An 18,584-nucleotide genomic window follows, 5' to 3' on the forward strand; every position below is an offset into this window, starting at 1 on the left:
AGTTGCAACAATCGTTGGCTCAGTTCATTATATAGTTATATGCAATTAAAACGAAAGAGAAGAATGGCTGCAACTGCTGGTTGACCACATTCCTGTTGGTTGTTGCTGTAATGATCACATTGCTTTACATACAATTTTCCTTCTCCTATTGTCTGCTATCTAACAATTGTACACTATCCAGGCAAACTACTCTAAACCTGCTGTTCTTCAGCAGCTACACACAGTAAATCTGATTGCCGGCTCCAACGGTAGGCATCACAGAGCCAGTGTAGTGGCAAGGTGTCACCATAGAGCTCAGCACCGCCTTCTCGACCTCGGCAGAGGCATTCCTCCTCAGCAAGCACATGATGTACTCCATCACCGCGGCATTACAGGGCAGCGTGATCTTGCCATCACTCGCGAAGCCAAACTCCTCCTGGGACATCCTCAGGAGGTCACCAAAGACCGTTGTGCCGAGGTACAGCAGCGGGACCTCGAAGCGCCTCCCGTCGGCCGTGTACATGACGCAGCGGCCCTTAGCCGGTGCAGAGGTGCAGCATCCTTGGTCTTCCTTGGCCGTCACGGTGAGCCTCTTGGCCAACTGAGCAAATCTCTTGGCGCCGGCCATGGTTCTGGCTGGGTATTGCTTTTCAGCTGGAGGTTTGGAGAACGTGTGCTGCTGTCTGCTATGGATGTTGCAGTGCTCAGCTGGTGGTGGATACGTGTGGCTTTATAGGCGAGCCGTTCGCTGGATTTATAGGCGAGACGACGGGAAGGGCGTCATCGTGTCGGCGCAGGACAAGGCCATGTGATGGGCGCATGCAAGTGTTGCGGTCTGATAAGTTTGGATTAGATCGCGGCGGGGCCAAATGTTTGGTGTATCATTTGCTTCCACATGGTTGGTGTTGAAAAGCTTGTGCTGGTCTAGAACACGATGTGTTTGATATTCGGCATCTCACGTTGTGACAGGAGTCCATATCTTGACTAGAACCATGCCAAACCCATCTTGTGTTATGTATCGCAGCAGATGCCTCTGATGTGTGTGGTGTGCTGACTGTTTGTGTTCCAGTGCATGTATTGTACTCCCTTCGTCTCAAAATTCTTGTTTTAAATTTATCTAGATACGGATGTATCTAACACTAAAATGTGAAAAGATACATCTGTATCTAGACAAATCTAAGACAAGAATTTTGGGACGGAGGGAGTAGTATTTGCGGCATGGACTTCCCAGTTATGGTATGGTTGAGTTTCTTAGACACAACTGTTTTAGTTCCTTGTGGACAAGGTTTTTTGAGGTTGAGGGAAGGCCTTCAAGGCTTAGCTCCTTGTGGACATGTTCATCATTTAGTTATCCAGCTTTCTGTAACCCCTTTGGTTCTGAACTTGAAAGTAGTTAAGAGGACATGTTTTGGTTATGTGGGGTTTCTAGGCACATCAGTGAGTTTGTTCTAGCAAGTGACAGTTTTATGTAAGCTAGATGAGGTTCATATCAGTAGAGGCAGCTGCTCATCTGATAATGATCACAAGCTGTATGCAACCTGTTGACAATAAGAAGGCACTGTTCAAACAGACCATCAACTAAAGACTGGGGCTTTAAGTTGCTTGTAGAGACTAGCTAGCTCTACTCAATCTCACGGGCCAGCACTACATACTTTCTCCTATATTTTATTTTACCGGGATATAATCAAGAGAACAGATAGCAATTGATCTGCATCTACTCATAGTTGCAAACAGGACTGGATCCAGTTTCAGTCATACATGTCTCTTACCTCGCAGGACACTAGCAAATGGTTGATGTCCAACAGAGTACAGCAGACAAGATGGAAAACTCACAGCTGCAGCAGCGCATGCATGTTCTGAAATAAGCGCCTCCGCATGCAAAGATGCAGTTAAAACAAGGTTACAGCATTCACATAACTATATTCTCTAGTGGAAAATAACTCAAGAAAACCAAAGCCACCCCCTACGGTACGCTAGCTACTCCCACAAGCTCCAGTCGCTTTGGGGTCCGGGTTCGACGACAATCGAAATGGAGACTTCAAAGCAGCCATGGACCCACGGTAACCCAGCCACAACTCGGCAAACCATACATATGTAGCCAAGCATCAAAACAGCTCGTGGGTATCTTCACATCCTGTCCTCCCTCCTGCGTGGGGCGCAGGTTATGATCTCGTCGACCCTCAGGATCATCTCCGCAGCCTCGGTCGCCGACAGGACGATGGCCTGCTTCACCTTGAACGCCTCGCAGATGCCACGCTTCTGCATGTCTCCCAGCTGCACAACAGGGGACCATGTTAGTTCCAAACTCCCTCAGGTACAGGTTCAGATACAAAATCGGTGTCACGATGAGCCTACCCCGCCGCTGATGACGTCGATTCCAACAGTGCTGTTCTCCTTGTGGTGCTCAGCTCGGAGCTGAGAGATCAGCTCGGCACTATCCAGACCAGCATTGTCGGCTATGATTGTTGGGATGGCTTGCAGGGCGCGCGAAAAAGCATCAATCGCATGAGATTTCTTCCCAGGGGTCCTCCTTGCAAGTTCATCCACCTCTTTGGACATCACCATCTCAGGCCATCCACCGCCAAATATGACACGCGTGTCATTTACTGTCTGGGAGAGCACACACAAGGCATCATGCAAGGACCTCTCAGCCTCATCAAGCACATGCTCACTGTAGACAACAAGACACATAGTCAATGTGCGGCCAAATAAAACAGAATGACTGAATAATACTCCCTCCGTAAAGAAATATAAGAGCGTTTAGAAACGCTCTTATATTTCTTTACGGAGGGAGTACAATGTTATCACTGCATGATAAGGAGCTGCACAAATAAGACATACCTTGCTCCTCTCAGGACAATGGTGCAAGCTTGCCCCATCGCAACCCCGGAGAAATGAATCAGCCTGTCCTCCCCAATCATAATCTCTTCGATGAGCTTGCAGTGCCCAAGCTTAACAGACTCTGGGTTGTCAAAAGTAGATGCAATATCACCACCCGTGACAAGAGCTAACCGCTCGATACCCTCAAAGTCAGCATGCTCAACTGCAAGGATACCAGCATCAGCAAAAAGTTCTTCAGGAAAGTTGTAGATTAGCTGCCTGTTGACAAAGCAGTTGATCCCGTGACCAATGATTTTCTCAACTTTCTCTCTCATTTTCTGCTTTTCAGCAGCTTCAATATCTGCAACCTTAGACATCGAATCCACCCGGACACGTGCCCCATAAATCTTAACTTTATCTGTATCCATAGCGGTGTTCGCAACCAAAATATTAGCATTCTCAATTCGCTTTGGTTGACCCAGGCCAATCTTCTTATCAAGGATGAACCTACAAAACAGATTCAGAATGTTAAACTGATGCCAGTCTGCTTGGAACTGATATAGGACCATAATATATTTGGGGTAAAAGAGAACTAGGTTTCCCATAATATAGTTTGTGAAAGAACATACCCTTCATCCAAAAAGGAATCCTTAAGAGATCCTCCAGGTTTCTTCAGAATTTGGATTGATTCCAAGTTGGTGCTACCCTGCCACCAATGAACAAGTGTGATGATATCAAATCAACGTTTTACCAACAGATGTGAATTAATAATAAAGAACTATACTGAACTAGACCTCAAACAACATCCCACATATAGAAAATATATGGTATGACCAACTTCCCCCAGTCCTTTTTACCTTAAGCCTGAGGACAGCATCAACTGCAAGTTCAGCAAAATACTCCTTGTCCTGGGAGAGAATTTTCGAACTAAGTGTAGTCATGGCGATGTTCATGAGATCTGATCTGAACTTGTCTGCAGCACCAATGAAGGTTTATTGTCAGAAGAATATTCCTGGGCGGGAACTCTTGATATATAAACTATAAAGCATAATGAATGCAATAAAATTTATACATCTGACTGAAAATACTGCCAGGCCCCAACTAGGGCAACCAATGATACCAGGTCCTATAAGCTAGTATTCCAGGAAGTAAACATAAACCTTGTTCCACACAAGTAATAACTAACAGAAGTTTACATAGTGCTTAAACATAGTGACAAAATCATACTCCCTCCATCCCAAAATAAGTGTCTTTGATTTAGTACAACTTTGTACTAAAGTCAAAGACACTTATTTTGGGATGGAGGGAGTATATGAGAAGGTAACTAAATAGGTGACCTGTATTATCTTTGTTGTCCATGGTCTTCTTCAACAAAGCATTTCTGGCGCACTCAGCAGCCATTCTGTAACCTAATAGTTCAGGGAGATGACAAAGCATTAGAGATGTCCACATGTAACCAAATGATTAGCTAAAGATCTGCAAACAGTTCTACAATATGTATCTCTTTTCTCTTTCAAATATCATGTGTGCTGTTTCTGCATAAATAATCAAACAAAACGACATAAAAAACAAAAAGGAAAACATGAAATGGAACAGAAAACAAATGGTCGTAGTTCTCCATTGACAAAGTGGCATCAATGCAGAAGTGCACTGCTTTCACATTTTGGTTTTTCAAGATACTATCTTGTACTTCTAAAATGGCATCAATGCAGAACTGCACTGCTTTCACATTTTGGTTTTTCAAGATACTACCTTGTACTTCTAAAATGGCATCAATGCAGAAGTGCACTGCTTTCACATTTTGGTTTTTCAAGATACTACCTTGTACTTCTAAAATGGCATCAATGCAGAAGTGCACTGCTTTCACATTTTGGTTTTTCAAGATACTACCTTGTACTTCTAAAATGGCATCAATGCAGAACTGCACTGCTTTCAAATTTTCGTTTTTCAAGATACTACCTTGTACTTCTAAAATGGCATCAATGCAGAACTGCACTGCTTTCACATTTTCGTTTTTCAAGATACTATCTTGTACTTCTAAAATGGCATCAATGCAGAAGTTACCAATACTGAGGGAGCTGCTTTTTAATCATTTAAGCATGACAAAAAATAATAAGTATGTAAGCGTGAGATCTCATTTTTCAGAATTCACATGTCCGACTGCTCCAAAAAGTGTTGCTATTGTATCATTACTCACCCAAGACTCAGTAACGTGTATTGAAGTAATAATTAAGATGTTGCACAATTTTTAAATGTGAGCCTGTTAGGGATAACATTTTAGATAAACCGTGTCTAAAATGAGGATTACCTGCAATAATAGTCATCGGGTGAATCTTCATGTTAACCAACTTCTCAGCCTCCCTCAAAAGTTCTCCAGCCAAAACAACAACAGAAGTTGTTCCATCACCAACTTCATCATCTTGAACTTTGGAGATGTCTAAGAATGATCATTAAGGACCACATATTCTTTCAATTAGGAAGAACATTCATACAACCAGCTAATCAAATAAGGTCAGGAAAAGCTATAAGAAGCCTATATTGCCAGATCTAGAAATAACCATCATCTCAGCATGAACATCACCAAGCAATAGATTCAAACAAAAAGGATACCAACAAGGACCTTGGCAGCAGGGTTGTCGATATGGAGGGACTTCAAAATGGTAGCCCCATCATTCGTAACAGTGACACTCCGCCCTCGGCCAGTCGACTGAAGGATCTTGTCCTGGGCATAAACAAGGCATCATGTAAGGGAGACACACTAACACTAGCATTCAAAGGGCTGCCATCTTTTGTCCAAATGCACATTTTCTCTGGGAACAGCACACGCATACCATTCCTTTTGGCCCGAGTGTGGTCTTGACCAAGTCCGCGATCGCCATGGCACCAACGAAAGATGCCTGCCAGGAGATGAGACCGAATGAGTTAGAACCCCATATAACAAAAGGGGCTGAACGATAATTCAACAAAGCACGCAATCTACAGCCTCTTTGCAGTCCAAATAAAAGGAGATGAGTAAGCCCATTGCACACTGTTGCAAAAGCACATTGCAGCCGCAACAGAGCATCGGTAAGCCACAGATCCTATGAAGCGAAACCACTAGGCGGCGGCAGGGAACGCTCAGGCGCCCGATCTGGTGCTCCGCGAGCTGGCCCTTACTCAGCTCTCAGCTGGGAGAGCAGCACCGTGGAACGAACGAACGGACCGACCGACCTAAAGCAACAGTGGAACCGAGCGGATCAGGGAGGAGGGGTTGGGCGGTCGTCTCACCATCCGGGCGCGCTCGCCCTTCTCCTGTATGGCGTCATCCTTGAGCACCCTCTCCATCTGCCCAGCCACATAGAGAGAGAGAGAGAGAGGAAGAAAAATTGTCAGGAACGCATCGCGCTGATCCAGCCACGGAGAAGGGGACTGGGGGGCGGCCGGGCTGAGTACCTCGGGGACGGGTCACGGGTCGAGGCGGCAGGCCGGCGGATCTCGGTCCCGTAGTTCGTCGGGGAGGACGCGGCGGCGGAGGCGGGGCGGCGGCGGCGGGGAGCAGTGGCGCAGAAGAGAACACAGCTCAAACGGCGCTTCTAGTATCTACTAGCGCCCTTTGATGTGCGGCCGCGTCGCTCCGCTGGGCCTCCAATGGACTCGGCCCGCTTCTTAGGCGACTGTGCAAAAGAGTTCTCTTCTCTCGATTATCAGGCAAAAAAAACTTCTTCTCAAAAAAAAAAACATCAGGAAAAAAAACTACAACTCAAAAAAAATTATGACATTTTCTCAAAAAGAAAAGGCAAACCATGAAAGCCTTGTACCCCTAGGCGTCTAGGGTTTTTGTACTCCGCCATCTCCCCGCCGGCGTCGAGTTAGTGAGTCTTGTTCTGTCCCTGATCTCATAATAGTCCCTCGCCCCGTGACTGCACTCGTCGGCCAGATGGCCGCGTCATCGTCCTCAAGGAGTCCATACGGTGCGGCGGGAGGAAAAGGCAAGGGCGGGGTTGGAACCGATCTAGAAGAGGCGATGAAGCTGAAAGACGAAGAACTTGATGATATTTTTGTGGGTGAAGAGAAAATCTCAGGTCTCTCCAAATCTGCTAGACGGTTGGCGGTTGCAAAGGTGAACACGAACAAGTTTTTTGGTGCAGGTGCATTCAAGGATGCTATGAAATATGCATGGAACTTTGCACACGAACCGGATATCGGGGAAGTTGATGGCAATCTCTTCATGATATAGTGCTTTTTGCCTAGGTGACTGAAACAAGGTCATGCATCAGGGTTAGTGAATATTCCGTGGTTTGGTTGCACTTATTGAGGAATATGACGGCAAACAAAAACCAGGATCAGTCAAGCTGGAGCGGATCAACATCTGGGCACATGTTGATGATACTCCGAACCTCTAGGTTGCAAGGCATTGCTGATCAGATGGCTCATAGGATTGGCCTGGTAAACAACATGGAGATGAACCCATCCAGGGTTTAGGTTTACACCCTTGAACCTTAATGGGAAGGAGCAAATTTTTATGCGAGAAGATCGGCTTCTTTTGTGGAGTTTGCGACATCCTTGGTCATAACCTAAGACGAGGTTCATGGGCCGGATGATATAGAGTATGAGGACTATATGATGGCGGTAACCGATAAGAAGGTCATTTCTAGTGATTGGAGTGCTAGTCGAGGTGGTTTTGTTGCTTTGGCCAGGGGCATGCCGTTCAAGGGTGCGTGAGGTCGGGACCGTGGTGGTGGCTCGACTGGCACATGAAACATACCCTGCAAGGCAGGGAATGACAAGCTTGGATGAAGATGGGGAGTACGAGTTGGATGACTCGTCGACTAGCCCATTAAAGAATACGTCAGCTCCAGTAGGTGAAGATAAGGACAAGGAAAGTGTTGCAATGAAGCTGGACCTTGGTACATAAAATGTGCATGCTAATGTTGAGGATCATGATGTCACCGGAGACAAGAACATGCAAGAAGCGGCGGCTACCAAGGAAGGGCAATCTGGTGACGGGTTGCATGCCCTCCTCTCCCACCTGAATATGTGAAGTGAAGGGATAGGAAGAAACCAAAACAGGGAACTTCACCCTAAAAAAAGATGAACTCTGATGAAAAATTGGCAAGCTCCGGTATGGACCACCAGTATTCTCGGTTAGAACTGTTGCGGGATTGGCAACACATGATAGTTCGAGAGGTACACACGTGTAACACCCGAATGTAACTTTCCCTTTTTGTACTCCAACTCTTGCCGTTTCCGGCGTTAAGTTATATTTATTTCTCGGGTTCAGGTCTTTGTCTCCGTGTGTTGTTTTCTTTTTCATGCATCTCATATCGTGTCGTCATGTGCTTTGCATTTGTATACGTGTTCATCTCATGCATTCGAGCATTTTCCCCGTTGTCCGTTTTGCATTCCGGCGCTTCGTTCTCCTCCGGTGGCCATTTCTAGATTTCTTTCGTGTGTGGGGATTAAACATTTCCGGAGTGGACCGAGACTTGCCAAGCGGCCTTGGTTTACTACCGGTAGACCGCCTGTCAAGTTTCGTATCATTTGGACTTCGTTTGGCACTCCAACGGTTAACCGAGGGACCGAAAAGGCCTCGTGTGTGTTGCAGCCCAACACCCCTCATTTTGGCCCAAAACCCACCAAACTCTGCTCCATGTCCTAGAGCGTTCGATCACGATCGCGTGGCCGAAAACCGCACCTCATTTGGACTCTCCTAGCTCCACTTATGCCTATAAATAGCACCCCCCCAAATTCGGATCTTCTTCCCCGTCCAAACCCTAGTCAAAAAAAAACTCCAGATCCGCCGCCGACGGACGTGTCCGGAGCGGACCGGACAACGTCCGCCGCGCCCCTCGCCCACTCGCCGCGCGCCACATGGCGCCAACCACCGCCGCCGCCGCCGGCCCGCGGGAGCCCGCGCCCGGCCCCCGCGCCGCCCGAGCGGGCCACTCCCCCGCCGCCTCGCGCCGCCCGTCTTCCCCGTCGCCGGCGAGCCCCGCCATCGCCGCCCAGCCGCCGCCGGCCACCGCCTCGCCCGGCCCCGCCTCGGGACGCCGCCCCGGCCTCTCCTCCACTCCGGCCGGCCCCGCCGTCCTCCTCCTCTTCCCCAAGTCCGGCTCCTTCCTCTCCGGCCAAGACGAACTCCGGCGAGCAGCTCCGTCGAACCTCGAACCACGTACAAATCCAGATCTGATTCGAACGGTTGACTTTTTCTTCCCCAAACCCTAATTTTTTATGCCTAAATTTGACTGGCCGTAACTTTGCATCCGTAGCTCCGATTTGAACATATAATATATCAAATTGTTCGCCTCGACGACTACATCATTTCATTCCATTGCATCATTTTCATTTGAGCTCATCTTGATGCCCAAAATGCTGCTAGAAGGAGGCTTCGTGAGTTAATTGTCAGATCTGCTAGTTCATCTTAGACTTTTGTCATTTTTGCCATGATTATTGTGTGCATGCTATGCCTGTGAGTCCTTCATGTGTTTTGTTAAGCATTTTGTCTTCTTTCCAGAGGTGCAACCCATGCATTTTTAGGATGTGTGTGGTGACTTGTGCAAGCTTGCAAAGTGAGGCACCCGGTAAATCTGTTTTCAGGGACTTAGTTGTTTTCACTAAGTCTGGGATTATTTAGTTCATGAGGCCATATGTTCAGCTTCTTTCCTAGTGATCCGTGCCTCTTTTGAGGATGATCAGTAAAGGAGTTTCGTTAATCATGTTATTCTCTATCCCTCCAAGTCTTTTTTTGCAATTATGGAGCACACTAGCTTGAGTCAATCGAGCTCTACTTTTGCTTCGTTATGAATCTGGGCAGATCGTCAACTCGTTTGCGATTTTGCCGATGCTATTGTAGTTGATCCGTGCATGCCATGCCATTGATCTTGCCATGGCTAGCTAGTATTTTGTGCCTTCTTAATGGATGTATGCTTGCCTTGCCGTGACTTGCACCGTAGTGAGTGCATCGAGCTCGTTTACATGCCTTCGTGAGTTATATTTCAGCATGTCTCAGTTTCCACTAAGTCTGAAAACTGATTGTGTTTGAGCTATGTTCGTGTGCTTGTTAGTATATTTTGTGATCCCTTTTGGCCCCAGGTCACTTTGAGACTTTTGTTAAGCTTGTTGAGTAGCTCCATTCCATGTTCTTATTTATCATAATCAGGTCATGTATCATGTTGTTTTGCTGCTCCGAAGAGGGCTTCGTGATCTGAAATTTCAGACGTGTTAATTTCACTGTCTGAGATCTGTTTTGCATTTGCGTTTTTGACATGCTTGTTTGAACCTCATAATGGATGAATTGGCCGTGTCTCAGTGCTAGTCTTTTGTTAAGCATCTTGTGTGCATCCCTGCCATGTATTTTGTTGTCATGTTTGGTGGCTGTAGCATGTTCATCTCATTGCATTTAGGTGCCTACTTGCTGTAAATCGCAGACCGGTGTCATTCTTGAATCGCTTGCCATTTCCAAACCATAACTCCGATTCCAATGATCTTTATATCGTTTTTAAGAGATTTCATCTCATCTTTCCAGTGGCGCCCTTGGAATTCCAAGTTGAGGCCAGGTCCATGTATTTCCTGTCATATCTTGCATTTTGCATCCCGCATCGCATCCCGCATAGCATATCATCATTTCATCTTATTGCTTGGTCTTGCACGTGGTTGATTGTATCCTTGTTGCTTGTTTGTCTTGTTGGGTAGAGCCGGGAGACGAGTTCGCTACCGAGGAGCCCGTTGAGTTTGCTTGTGAGGATCCAGTCAACTCTGACAACTGTGCAGGCAAGATGATCATACCCTCGAAATCACTACTATCTTTGCTATGCTAGTTTGCTCGCTCTTGCTATGCCAATGCTACGATGCCTACCTTTTGCTTGTCAGCCTCCCAATTGCCATGTCAAACCTCTAACCCACCATGTCCTAGCAAACCGTTGATTGGCTATGTTACCGCTTTGCTCAGCCCCTCTTATAGCGTTGCTAGTTGCAGGTGAAGATTGGAGCCGTTCCTTGTTGGAACATCTTTTATTTACTTGTTGGGATATCATATTATTGTTATGTTATCTTAATGCATCTATATACTTGGTAAAGGGTGGAAGGCTCGGCCTCTCGCCTAGTGTTTTGTTCCACTCTTGCCGCCCTAGTTTCCGTCATATCGGTGTTATGTTCCCGGATTTTGCGTTCCTTACGCGGTTGGGTTATAATGGGAACCCCTTGATATTTCGCCTTGATTAAAGCTTGTCCAGCAGTGCCCAACATTGGTTTTACCATTTGCCACCTAGCCTTTTCTTTCCCTTGGGTTCTGCAGACTCAAGGGTCATCTTATTTTAACCCCCCCGGGCCAGTGCTCCTCTGAGTGTTGGTCCAAACCGTCTGCCGCCGGTGGCTACCAGGGGCAACTCTGGGCTGGCCTACCGGAAGTTTGGACAATCTGAGTGTGCCCTGAGAAAGAGATATGTGCAGCTCCTATCGGGATTTGTCGGCACATTCGGGCGGTGTTGCTGGTCTTGTTTTAACCTGTCGAAGTGTCTTGAGTTACCGAGATACCGAGTCTGATCGGAACGTCTTGGGAGGAGGTCTATTCCTTCGTTGACCGTGAGAGCTTGTCATGGGCTAAGTTGGGACTCCCCTGCAGGGATTGAACTTTCGAAAGCCGTGCCCGCGGTTATGGGCAGATGGGAATTTGTTAATGTCCGGTTGTAGATAACTTGAACCTTAATTAATTTAAAATGAATCAACTGGGTGTGTTACCGTGATGGCCTCTTCTCGGCGGGGTCCGGGAAGTGGACACGGTGTTGGAGTAATGCTTGCGCAGGTTGTTCTTCTAGATTCTCGCTCGCGCTTTGCCTCCTCTTCTCGCTCTCTTTTGCATATAAGTTAGCCACCATATATGCTAGTCGCTTGCTGCAGCTCCACATATTTTTGCCTCACCCCTTCCTATAAGCTTAAATAGTCTTGGTCGCGAGGGTGCGAGATTGCTGAGTCCCTGTGGCTCACAGATACTATAACTCCAGATGCAGGTCCAGGGGATTCCGCTCCAGGCGACGAGTACGAGCTCAAGTGGGAGTTCGACGAGGACTCTCAGCGTTATTATGTTTCCTTTCCCGATGATCAGTAATGGTGCCTAGTTGGGGTTCGATTCAGGGCCTTGTCGCATGTTGGGTTTTCTTCTATTTTGGCGCCGTAGTCGGGCCATGAGTGTTTGTATGTTGGATGTTATTTATGTACTCTGATGTGACGTGGCGAGTGTAAGCCAACTATGTTCTCCCCCTTTTAATTATATGTTGCATGGGATGTTGTAATGACTGCCTAACTTGCGACATTGCTTTCAATGCGGTTATGTCTCTAAGTCGTGCCTCGACACGTGGGAGCTATAGCCGCATCGAGGGCGTTACAAGTTGGTAATCAGAGCCTTCCCCGACCTTAGGAGCCCCATTGCTTGATCGTTTTTAGCAGCTGAGTTGTGTCTAGAAAAATGTTTTGAGTCTTTAGGAATTATATATCGGAGAGTTTAGGAATTCTTTTTACTTCCCAGTCTCCTCATCGCTCTGGTAAGGCATCCTGACGTACAGTTTTGACTCTTCTCTTCTCAAATTTCACTAAAAATTTTTTTAGGATCACGCGAGTATCTTGGATTTGTTCCGATGGCTTATGATGAGAACATTGTCTTGGTGCCTCCTGTCAGGGGTTTAGTGGAAGTGTCCCGGGGAGTTGAGCTCTGAGGTGTTGTCATCATAATTTTATCGTTGCAATTCTGGAATACTTGAGATATGTTCGCCGACATCGAAAATCTCTTTTATGTAGTTCGTTGGTGAGATAACCTCGACGCCACCCAGTACTGGGGCGGGAGTTCGGGAGTATCGCCATAACTTGTATAACGGATGCTTTTCGAAGGTTGAGGTAGATGGTTTCCGAAGTTTTCTTGGTTATGTGTTGAAGGATGGATACAGCTGGATGTAGGATTTGCTAGTTTGGGTGAGATATTATGCTTCCCCTGTATCCCCAACACCTGATTGCATAACCGGAAAGGTTCGGGAGTTTCATAGGTGGGAATTCTAGTAGCTCTAGTTCTTCTTCCACGGATATTGGTTTGAGATTGGGATTTCTTACTGATTATTCGTTCTTGATCCGTACCTTGTTGATTTATTTCTCTACCTTAATTCTATGTGGCTTCGCAATTTATGGATATGTGACCATTTCAGGAGGAATGCATTCGTTCATTTTGTTCGGATGTGAAGACTATATGTTGCAATTTTCATTCCGTTGGTTTCAGCTTCATTTATCTGTCAATGTGCTAATGGTGGTCAACCTCTTCAGGATGGCTCCCGCTAAGAGCACCAGTCAGAACCAGAATGAAGATCCGCCACCGCCTCCACCTCCTCCAGAGGCATGGCAAGCTGTGATGGCCGCAACCAATGCAAACACTCAGCTGATCATGCAAATTCTTCAAGAGCGCAATCAAGGCAGTCAAGGGAATCAAGGCAGCAATCAGAGTCACTTTGCTACACTCAACCAGTTCCTTGCTAATGGCCCAAAGACTTTCAACAATTGTGTTGAGACAACCGATGCTGACGATTGGCTTGTGGATCTGTGTAAGCATTTCGAGTGCAGTAACGTCAGGCCTGAGGACTTTGTCAAGTTCGCTTCCTTCCAACTCAAAGATCAAGCTGCAGAATGGTTCCAGCAGTACAAGGACTCCAGAGGTGGACGTGTTATCACTTGGGATGATTTCCGTCGAGATTTCCGAGCTCATCATATTCCGCAGAGCGTGGTTGAAAGCAAGCGTGAGGAATTCCGCAATCTGAAGCAAGGCTCTTTGTCTGTCTATGACTACAACAAGTTGTTCCAGAAGCTCGCCCGCTTTGCCAAGCAGGACGTGCCTGATGAGAAGAGCATGATATATCAGTTCAGGGGTGGTCTCAGAGAAGATATTCAGCTCGCTCTTGTCCTCTTCGAGCCCTTGAGATACGATGAGTTCTACAACATGGCACTAAAGCAAGAGGCTGCTCAGTTGAGGTGTGATGCTTCCAGGAAGCGAGTCAGAGATGTTACTCCTTGTTCCTCTACTCAAGTGGCCAAGCAGCAGAAGTTTTGGCTTCCTCCTCCTCCGTTCCGTCAGCCGTATCAGTAGAGGAGCAAAGGTGGCGGTGGTTCTTCCTACCCACCCAACCCTGGCTTTCAGAACAAGACTTCGTCTCAAGCTCCAAGATCGAGTGCTCCGTATCACCGTCCGCTTTCAGAGGTCACGTGCAACAAGTGCCAACAGAAGGGTCACTATGCCAACAAGTGTTTCAACCAGAGGCGTCTTCCTTCTCCTCCTCCTGTCAGATCGGCAAGTACAGCTGTGGTCAAGCATAACCCCAAGCATGCCAAGGTCAATTTGATGAATGCAGCTCAGGCAGAGGACTCGTCAGATGTGATCATGGGTAACCTTCCTGTTAATGATATTCCTGCAAAAGTTCTTTTTGACACTGGTGCATCGCATTGCTTCATCTCGAAACCTTTTGCATCTAAGCATGAGTTGACTTCCCAAGTTATGCATAAACCGTTAGCAGCCGTCTCTCCGGGTAAATGTTTGCTTGCTAATCACGAGATTCCGGATATTTCTATCATGATGGGTGATTTCAAGTTTCTGGCTTCTCCAATGGTTCTTGGTAACTCGGATATTGATCTTATTCTCGGGATGGATTGGCTTTCTAAGCACAAGGCTCAGCTTGATTGTGCAGCCAGGCAGATTCAATTGACTCATTCGTCTGAGGATGTAATTATCTTTGTCGCTCGGGATAATACTATCCGTCTGTTTTCTCTCAATGAGAAGGGTGAATTGGATGCCATCTCTCAAATTCCAGTCGTTTGCAAATATCAAGACGTCTTTCCAGAAGAGCTCCCAGGAATGCCTCCGCACCGGCCAGTGGAATTCGTTATTGAACTTGAGCCTGGCACGGAACCTGTGTGCAAACGTCCTTACAAGCTCGGACCTGAAGAGTTGAAGGAGCTGAAGAAGCAACTCGATGAGCAAGAAAGAATGGGTCTTATACGGCCTAGTACTTCTCCGTGGGGTTGTGGTGTTCTTTTTGTGAAGAAGAAGGATGGAACGGACCGACTTTGTGTTGATTACCGTCCGGTGAACAAGAAGACCATCAAGAACAAATACCCACTTCCCAACATCAATGAGCTGTTCGAACAACTCAAAGGTGCTCAAGTATTCTCCAAGCTTGATCTCCGTATGGGTTATCACCAGATTCGCATTCGTGAAGAAGATATTCCCAAGACAGCATTCAGAACAAGCTTTGGCTCATATGAATACACTGTCATGTCTTTTGGCCTCGCCAACGCTCCTCCGACGTTCTCTCGCATGATGAACTTCATCTTCAACGCCTACACCAATGACTTCGTTTTGCTCTATCTCGATGACATTCTGGTTTTCTCGAAGAACAAGGAAGATCATGCCAAGCACTTGCGTTTGGTTCTTGATAAGCTTAGGGAACATCAGTTCTACGCCAAGTTCTCCAAGTGTGAATTTTGGCTCGATGAGGTTCTTTATCTTGGTCATATCATCTCTGCCAAGGGCATTTCCGTGAATCCCGAGAAGGTATCTGCAATTGTGAATTGGGAACCTCCTCAGAACGTGAAGCAACTCCGCAGTTTTCTCTGTCTCGCAAGCTATTGCCGAAGATTCGTTGAGAACTTTTCTAAGATCGCGAAGCCTCTCTCTAATCTTCTTCAGAAGCACGTCAAGTACGTTTGGTCTCCAGAGTGTAATATTGCTTTCAACACTTTGAAAGAGAAGTTGATCACTGCTCCAGTTCTGACTCCGCCTAATGAATCCAAGCCGTACGAGGTCTTTTGTGATGCCTCCCTCCAAGGTCTTGGCGCAGTATTGATGCAAGAGAAGAAAGTGGTTGCTTATACATCTCGCCAGTTGAAGCCTAATGAGAGGAACTACCCCACTCATGATCTCGAATTGGCGGCAGTTGTGCATGCTCTTTTGACTTGGAGACATCTTCTATTGGGAAGAAAAGTGGACATTTTCACTGATCACAAGAGTCTCAAGTACATCTTCACTCAGCCTAATCTCAACCTCAGGCAAACTCGATGGGTCGAAATGATTCAAGAGTATAATCCGAGTATTGAGTATACTCCAGGCAAGGCCAATGTGATTGCTGACGCTTTGAGCAGGAAGGCTTACTGCAACAGTCTGATTCTTAAGCCTTATCAACCCGAGCTTTGTGAAGCTTTCCGCAAACTTAATCTGCAAGTTGTCCCTCAAGGTTTCCTTGCCAACCTTCAAGTCTCTCCTACCTTAGAAGACCAGATTCGCCAAGCCCAGCTTCTTGATGCTATGGTGAAAAAGGTGAAGATTGGGATTGCCAAGAGTCAGTCCAAGTACAAGTGCTACCGCCTTGATGACAAGGACACTCTCGTCTTCGAGGATCGTATTGTTGTGCCCAAAGGTGACCTCCGTAAAGTGATCATGAACGAGGCTCACAATTCTCTCCTCTCCATCCACCCTGGGAGCACGAAGATGTATCAGGACCTTAAGCAAGTTTATTGGTGGACTCGAATGAAGCGCGAGATCGCTCAATTCGTGAATGAATGTGATGTCTGCAGAAGAGTGAAGGCAGAACACCAAAGGCTAGCTGGTCTCCTCCAACCTCTTGCCATTCCAGAATGGAAGTTTGACCACATTGAGATGGACTTCGTGACTGGGTTTCCAAAGTCCAAGTGTGGCAATGATGCTATATTTGTTGTCATCGATAAACTCACCAAAGTGGCTCACTTTCTGCCTATCAAAGAGTCGATCACTGCAGCTCAATTGGCGGAACTCTATACCTCTCGCATTGTCTCTCTGCACGGTATTCCTCAAGTGATATCTTCAGACCGTGGCAGCATCTTTACCTCCAAGTTTTGGGATTCTTTCCAGAAGGCCATGGGCACTAACATCCGCTTCAGCACTGCTTTCCATCCTCAAACAAGCGGTCAAGTCGAGCGTGTCAATCAAATTCTTGAAGATATGCTCAGGGCTTGTGTGATCTCCTTCGGCATGAAGTGGGAGGATTGTCTTCCTTATGCTGAATTCTCATACAACAACAGTTTCCAAGCAAGTTCAGGCAAGGCCCCTTTTGAAATTCTGTATGGCAGGAAGTGCCGTACCCCTCTCAACTGGTCTGAAACCGGTGAACGTCAGCTGCTGGGTAATGACTTAATCACAGAAGCAAAAGAAATGTGCAAAGTCATTCGTGATAACCTCAAAGCAGCCCAATCCCGCCAGAAGAGCTACTATGATAGTAAGCACCGTGATTTGGCTTTCGAGATCGGAGATCATGTTTACCTCCGTGTCTCTCCTATGAAAGGTACTCGTCGCTTCGGTATCAAAGGGAAGCTTGCCCCTAGATACGTGGGACCTTTCAAGATTGTCAGCAAGAGAGGCGACCTCGCCTATCAGCTCGAGCTTCCTTCAAACTTTGCAAATGTTCATGATGTGTTCCATGTCTCTCAGCTTCGAAAGTGCTTCAAGACTCCTGACCGCACCGTCAACTTCGAGGACATTGAGCTCCAAGAAGATCTCTCTTACCGTGAGCACCCAGTTGCTATTCTTGAAGAGACTGAACGCAAGACTCGCAACAAGTCAATCAAATTTCTCAAAGTCAAGTGGTCACACCATTCCGACCGTGAAGCTACCTGGGAACGCGAGGATCACCTCCGTTCTGAGTACGCGGAGTTCTTTCAGTCCTAGATCTCGGGACGAGATCTTTTTGTAGTGGTGGAGTGTTGTAACACCCCGAATGTAACTTTCCCTTTTTGTACTCCAACTCTTGCCGTTTCCGGCGTTAAGTTATATTTATTTTTCGGGTTCAGGTCTTTGTCTCCGTGTGTTGTTTTCTTTTTCATGCATCTCATATCGTGTCGTCATGTGCTTTGCATTTGCATACGTGTTCATCTCATGCATTCGAGCATTTTCCCCGTTGTCCGTTTTGCATTCCGGCGCTTCGTTCTCCTCCGGTGGCCATTTCTAGATTTCTTTCGTGTGTGGGGATTAAACATTTCCGGAGTGGACCGAGACTTGCCAAGCGGCCTTGGTTTACTACCGGTAGACCGCCTGTCAAGTTTCGTATCATTTGGACTTCGTTTGGCACTCCAACGGTTAACCGAGGGACCGAAAAGGCCTCGTGTGTGTTGCAGCCCAACACCCCTCATTTTGGCCCAAAACCCACCAAACTCTGCTCCATGTCCTAGAGCGTTCGATCACGATCGCGTGGCCGAAAACCGCACCTCATTTGGACTCTCCTAGCTCCACTTATGCCTATAAATAGCACCCCCCCAAATTCGGATCTTCTTCCCCGTCCAAACCCTAGTAAAAAAAACTCCAGATCCGCCGCCGACGGACGTGTCCGGAGCGGACCGGACAACGTCCGCCGCGCCCCTCGCCCACTCGCCGCGCGCCACATGGCGCCAACCACCGCCGCCGCCGCCGGCCCGCGGGAGCCCGCGCCCGGCCCCCGCGCCGCCCGAGCGGGCCACTCCCCCGCCGCCTCGCGCCGCCCGTCTTCCCCGTCGCCGGCGACCCGCGCCGCCGCACGCCTCCATCGCCGGCAGCCGTCGTCGTCGCCGGCGAGCCCCGCCATCGCCGCCTAGCCGCCGCCGGCCACCGCCTCGCCCGGCCCCGCCTCGGGACGCCGCCCCGGCCTCTCCTCCACTCCGGCCGGCCCCGCCGTCCTCCTCCTCCTCCCCAAGTCCGGCTCCTTCCTCTCCGGCCAAGACGAACTCCGGCGAGCAGCTCCGTCGAACCTCGAACCGCGTGCAAATCCAGATCTGATTCG

The 18,584-nt window shown here is 47.6% G+C and overlaps 1 protein-coding gene and 1 pseudogene across 1 annotated transcript; both read right to left on the reverse strand.

Moving 5' to 3' along the window:
* Nucleotides 1–68: 68 nt before the first annotated feature.
* On the reverse strand, nt 69–981 carry LOC125510288 (auxin-responsive protein SAUR36 pseudogene; annotated as a pseudogene).
* An 821-nt stretch (nt 982–1,802) lies between these two features.
* LOC125510287 (T-complex protein 1 subunit beta) lies at nt 1,803–6,388 on the reverse strand. The gene is made up of 11 exons (XM_048675432.2): nt 6,232–6,388; nt 6,067–6,123; nt 5,631–5,696; nt 5,410–5,521; nt 5,108–5,236; nt 4,137–4,208; nt 3,657–3,772; nt 3,429–3,505; nt 2,821–3,306; nt 2,335–2,650; nt 1,803–2,253 (listed from the first exon to the last, which is right to left on the reverse strand). The coding sequence occupies exons 2-11, from the start codon at nt 6,121–6,123 to the stop codon at nt 2,107–2,109; spliced, it is 1,578 nt and encodes a 525-aa protein (XP_048531389.1). The 5' UTR covers nt 6,232–6,388; the 3' UTR covers nt 1,803–2,106.
* Between the last annotated feature and the right edge of the window lie 12,196 nt (nt 6,389–18,584).

The sequence above is a fragment of the Triticum urartu genome, chromosome 5A (genome assembly GCF_056163025.1).
Source record: "Triticum urartu cultivar PI428250 chromosome 5A, HENAU_Tu73, whole genome shotgun sequence".
NCBI lineage: Eukaryota > Viridiplantae > Streptophyta > Magnoliopsida > Poales > Poaceae > Triticum > Triticum urartu.

Excerpts from the sequence above, each read along its gene's own strand:
- LOC125510287 (XM_048675432.2), bottom strand. The coding sequence starts at position 6,123 with ATGGAGAGGGTGCTCAAGGATGACGCCATACAGGAGAAGGGCGAGCGC. Across the intron at positions 5,697-6,066 it reads AGGGCGAGCGCGCCCGGATG|GCATCTTTCGTTGGTGCCAT; the intron begins GTGAGACGACCG and ends ATCTCCTGGCAG. Across the intron at positions 2,254-2,334 it reads TCGACGTCATCAGCGGCGGG|CTGGGAGACATGCAGAAGCG; the intron begins GTAGGCTCATCG and ends CCTGTTGTGCAG.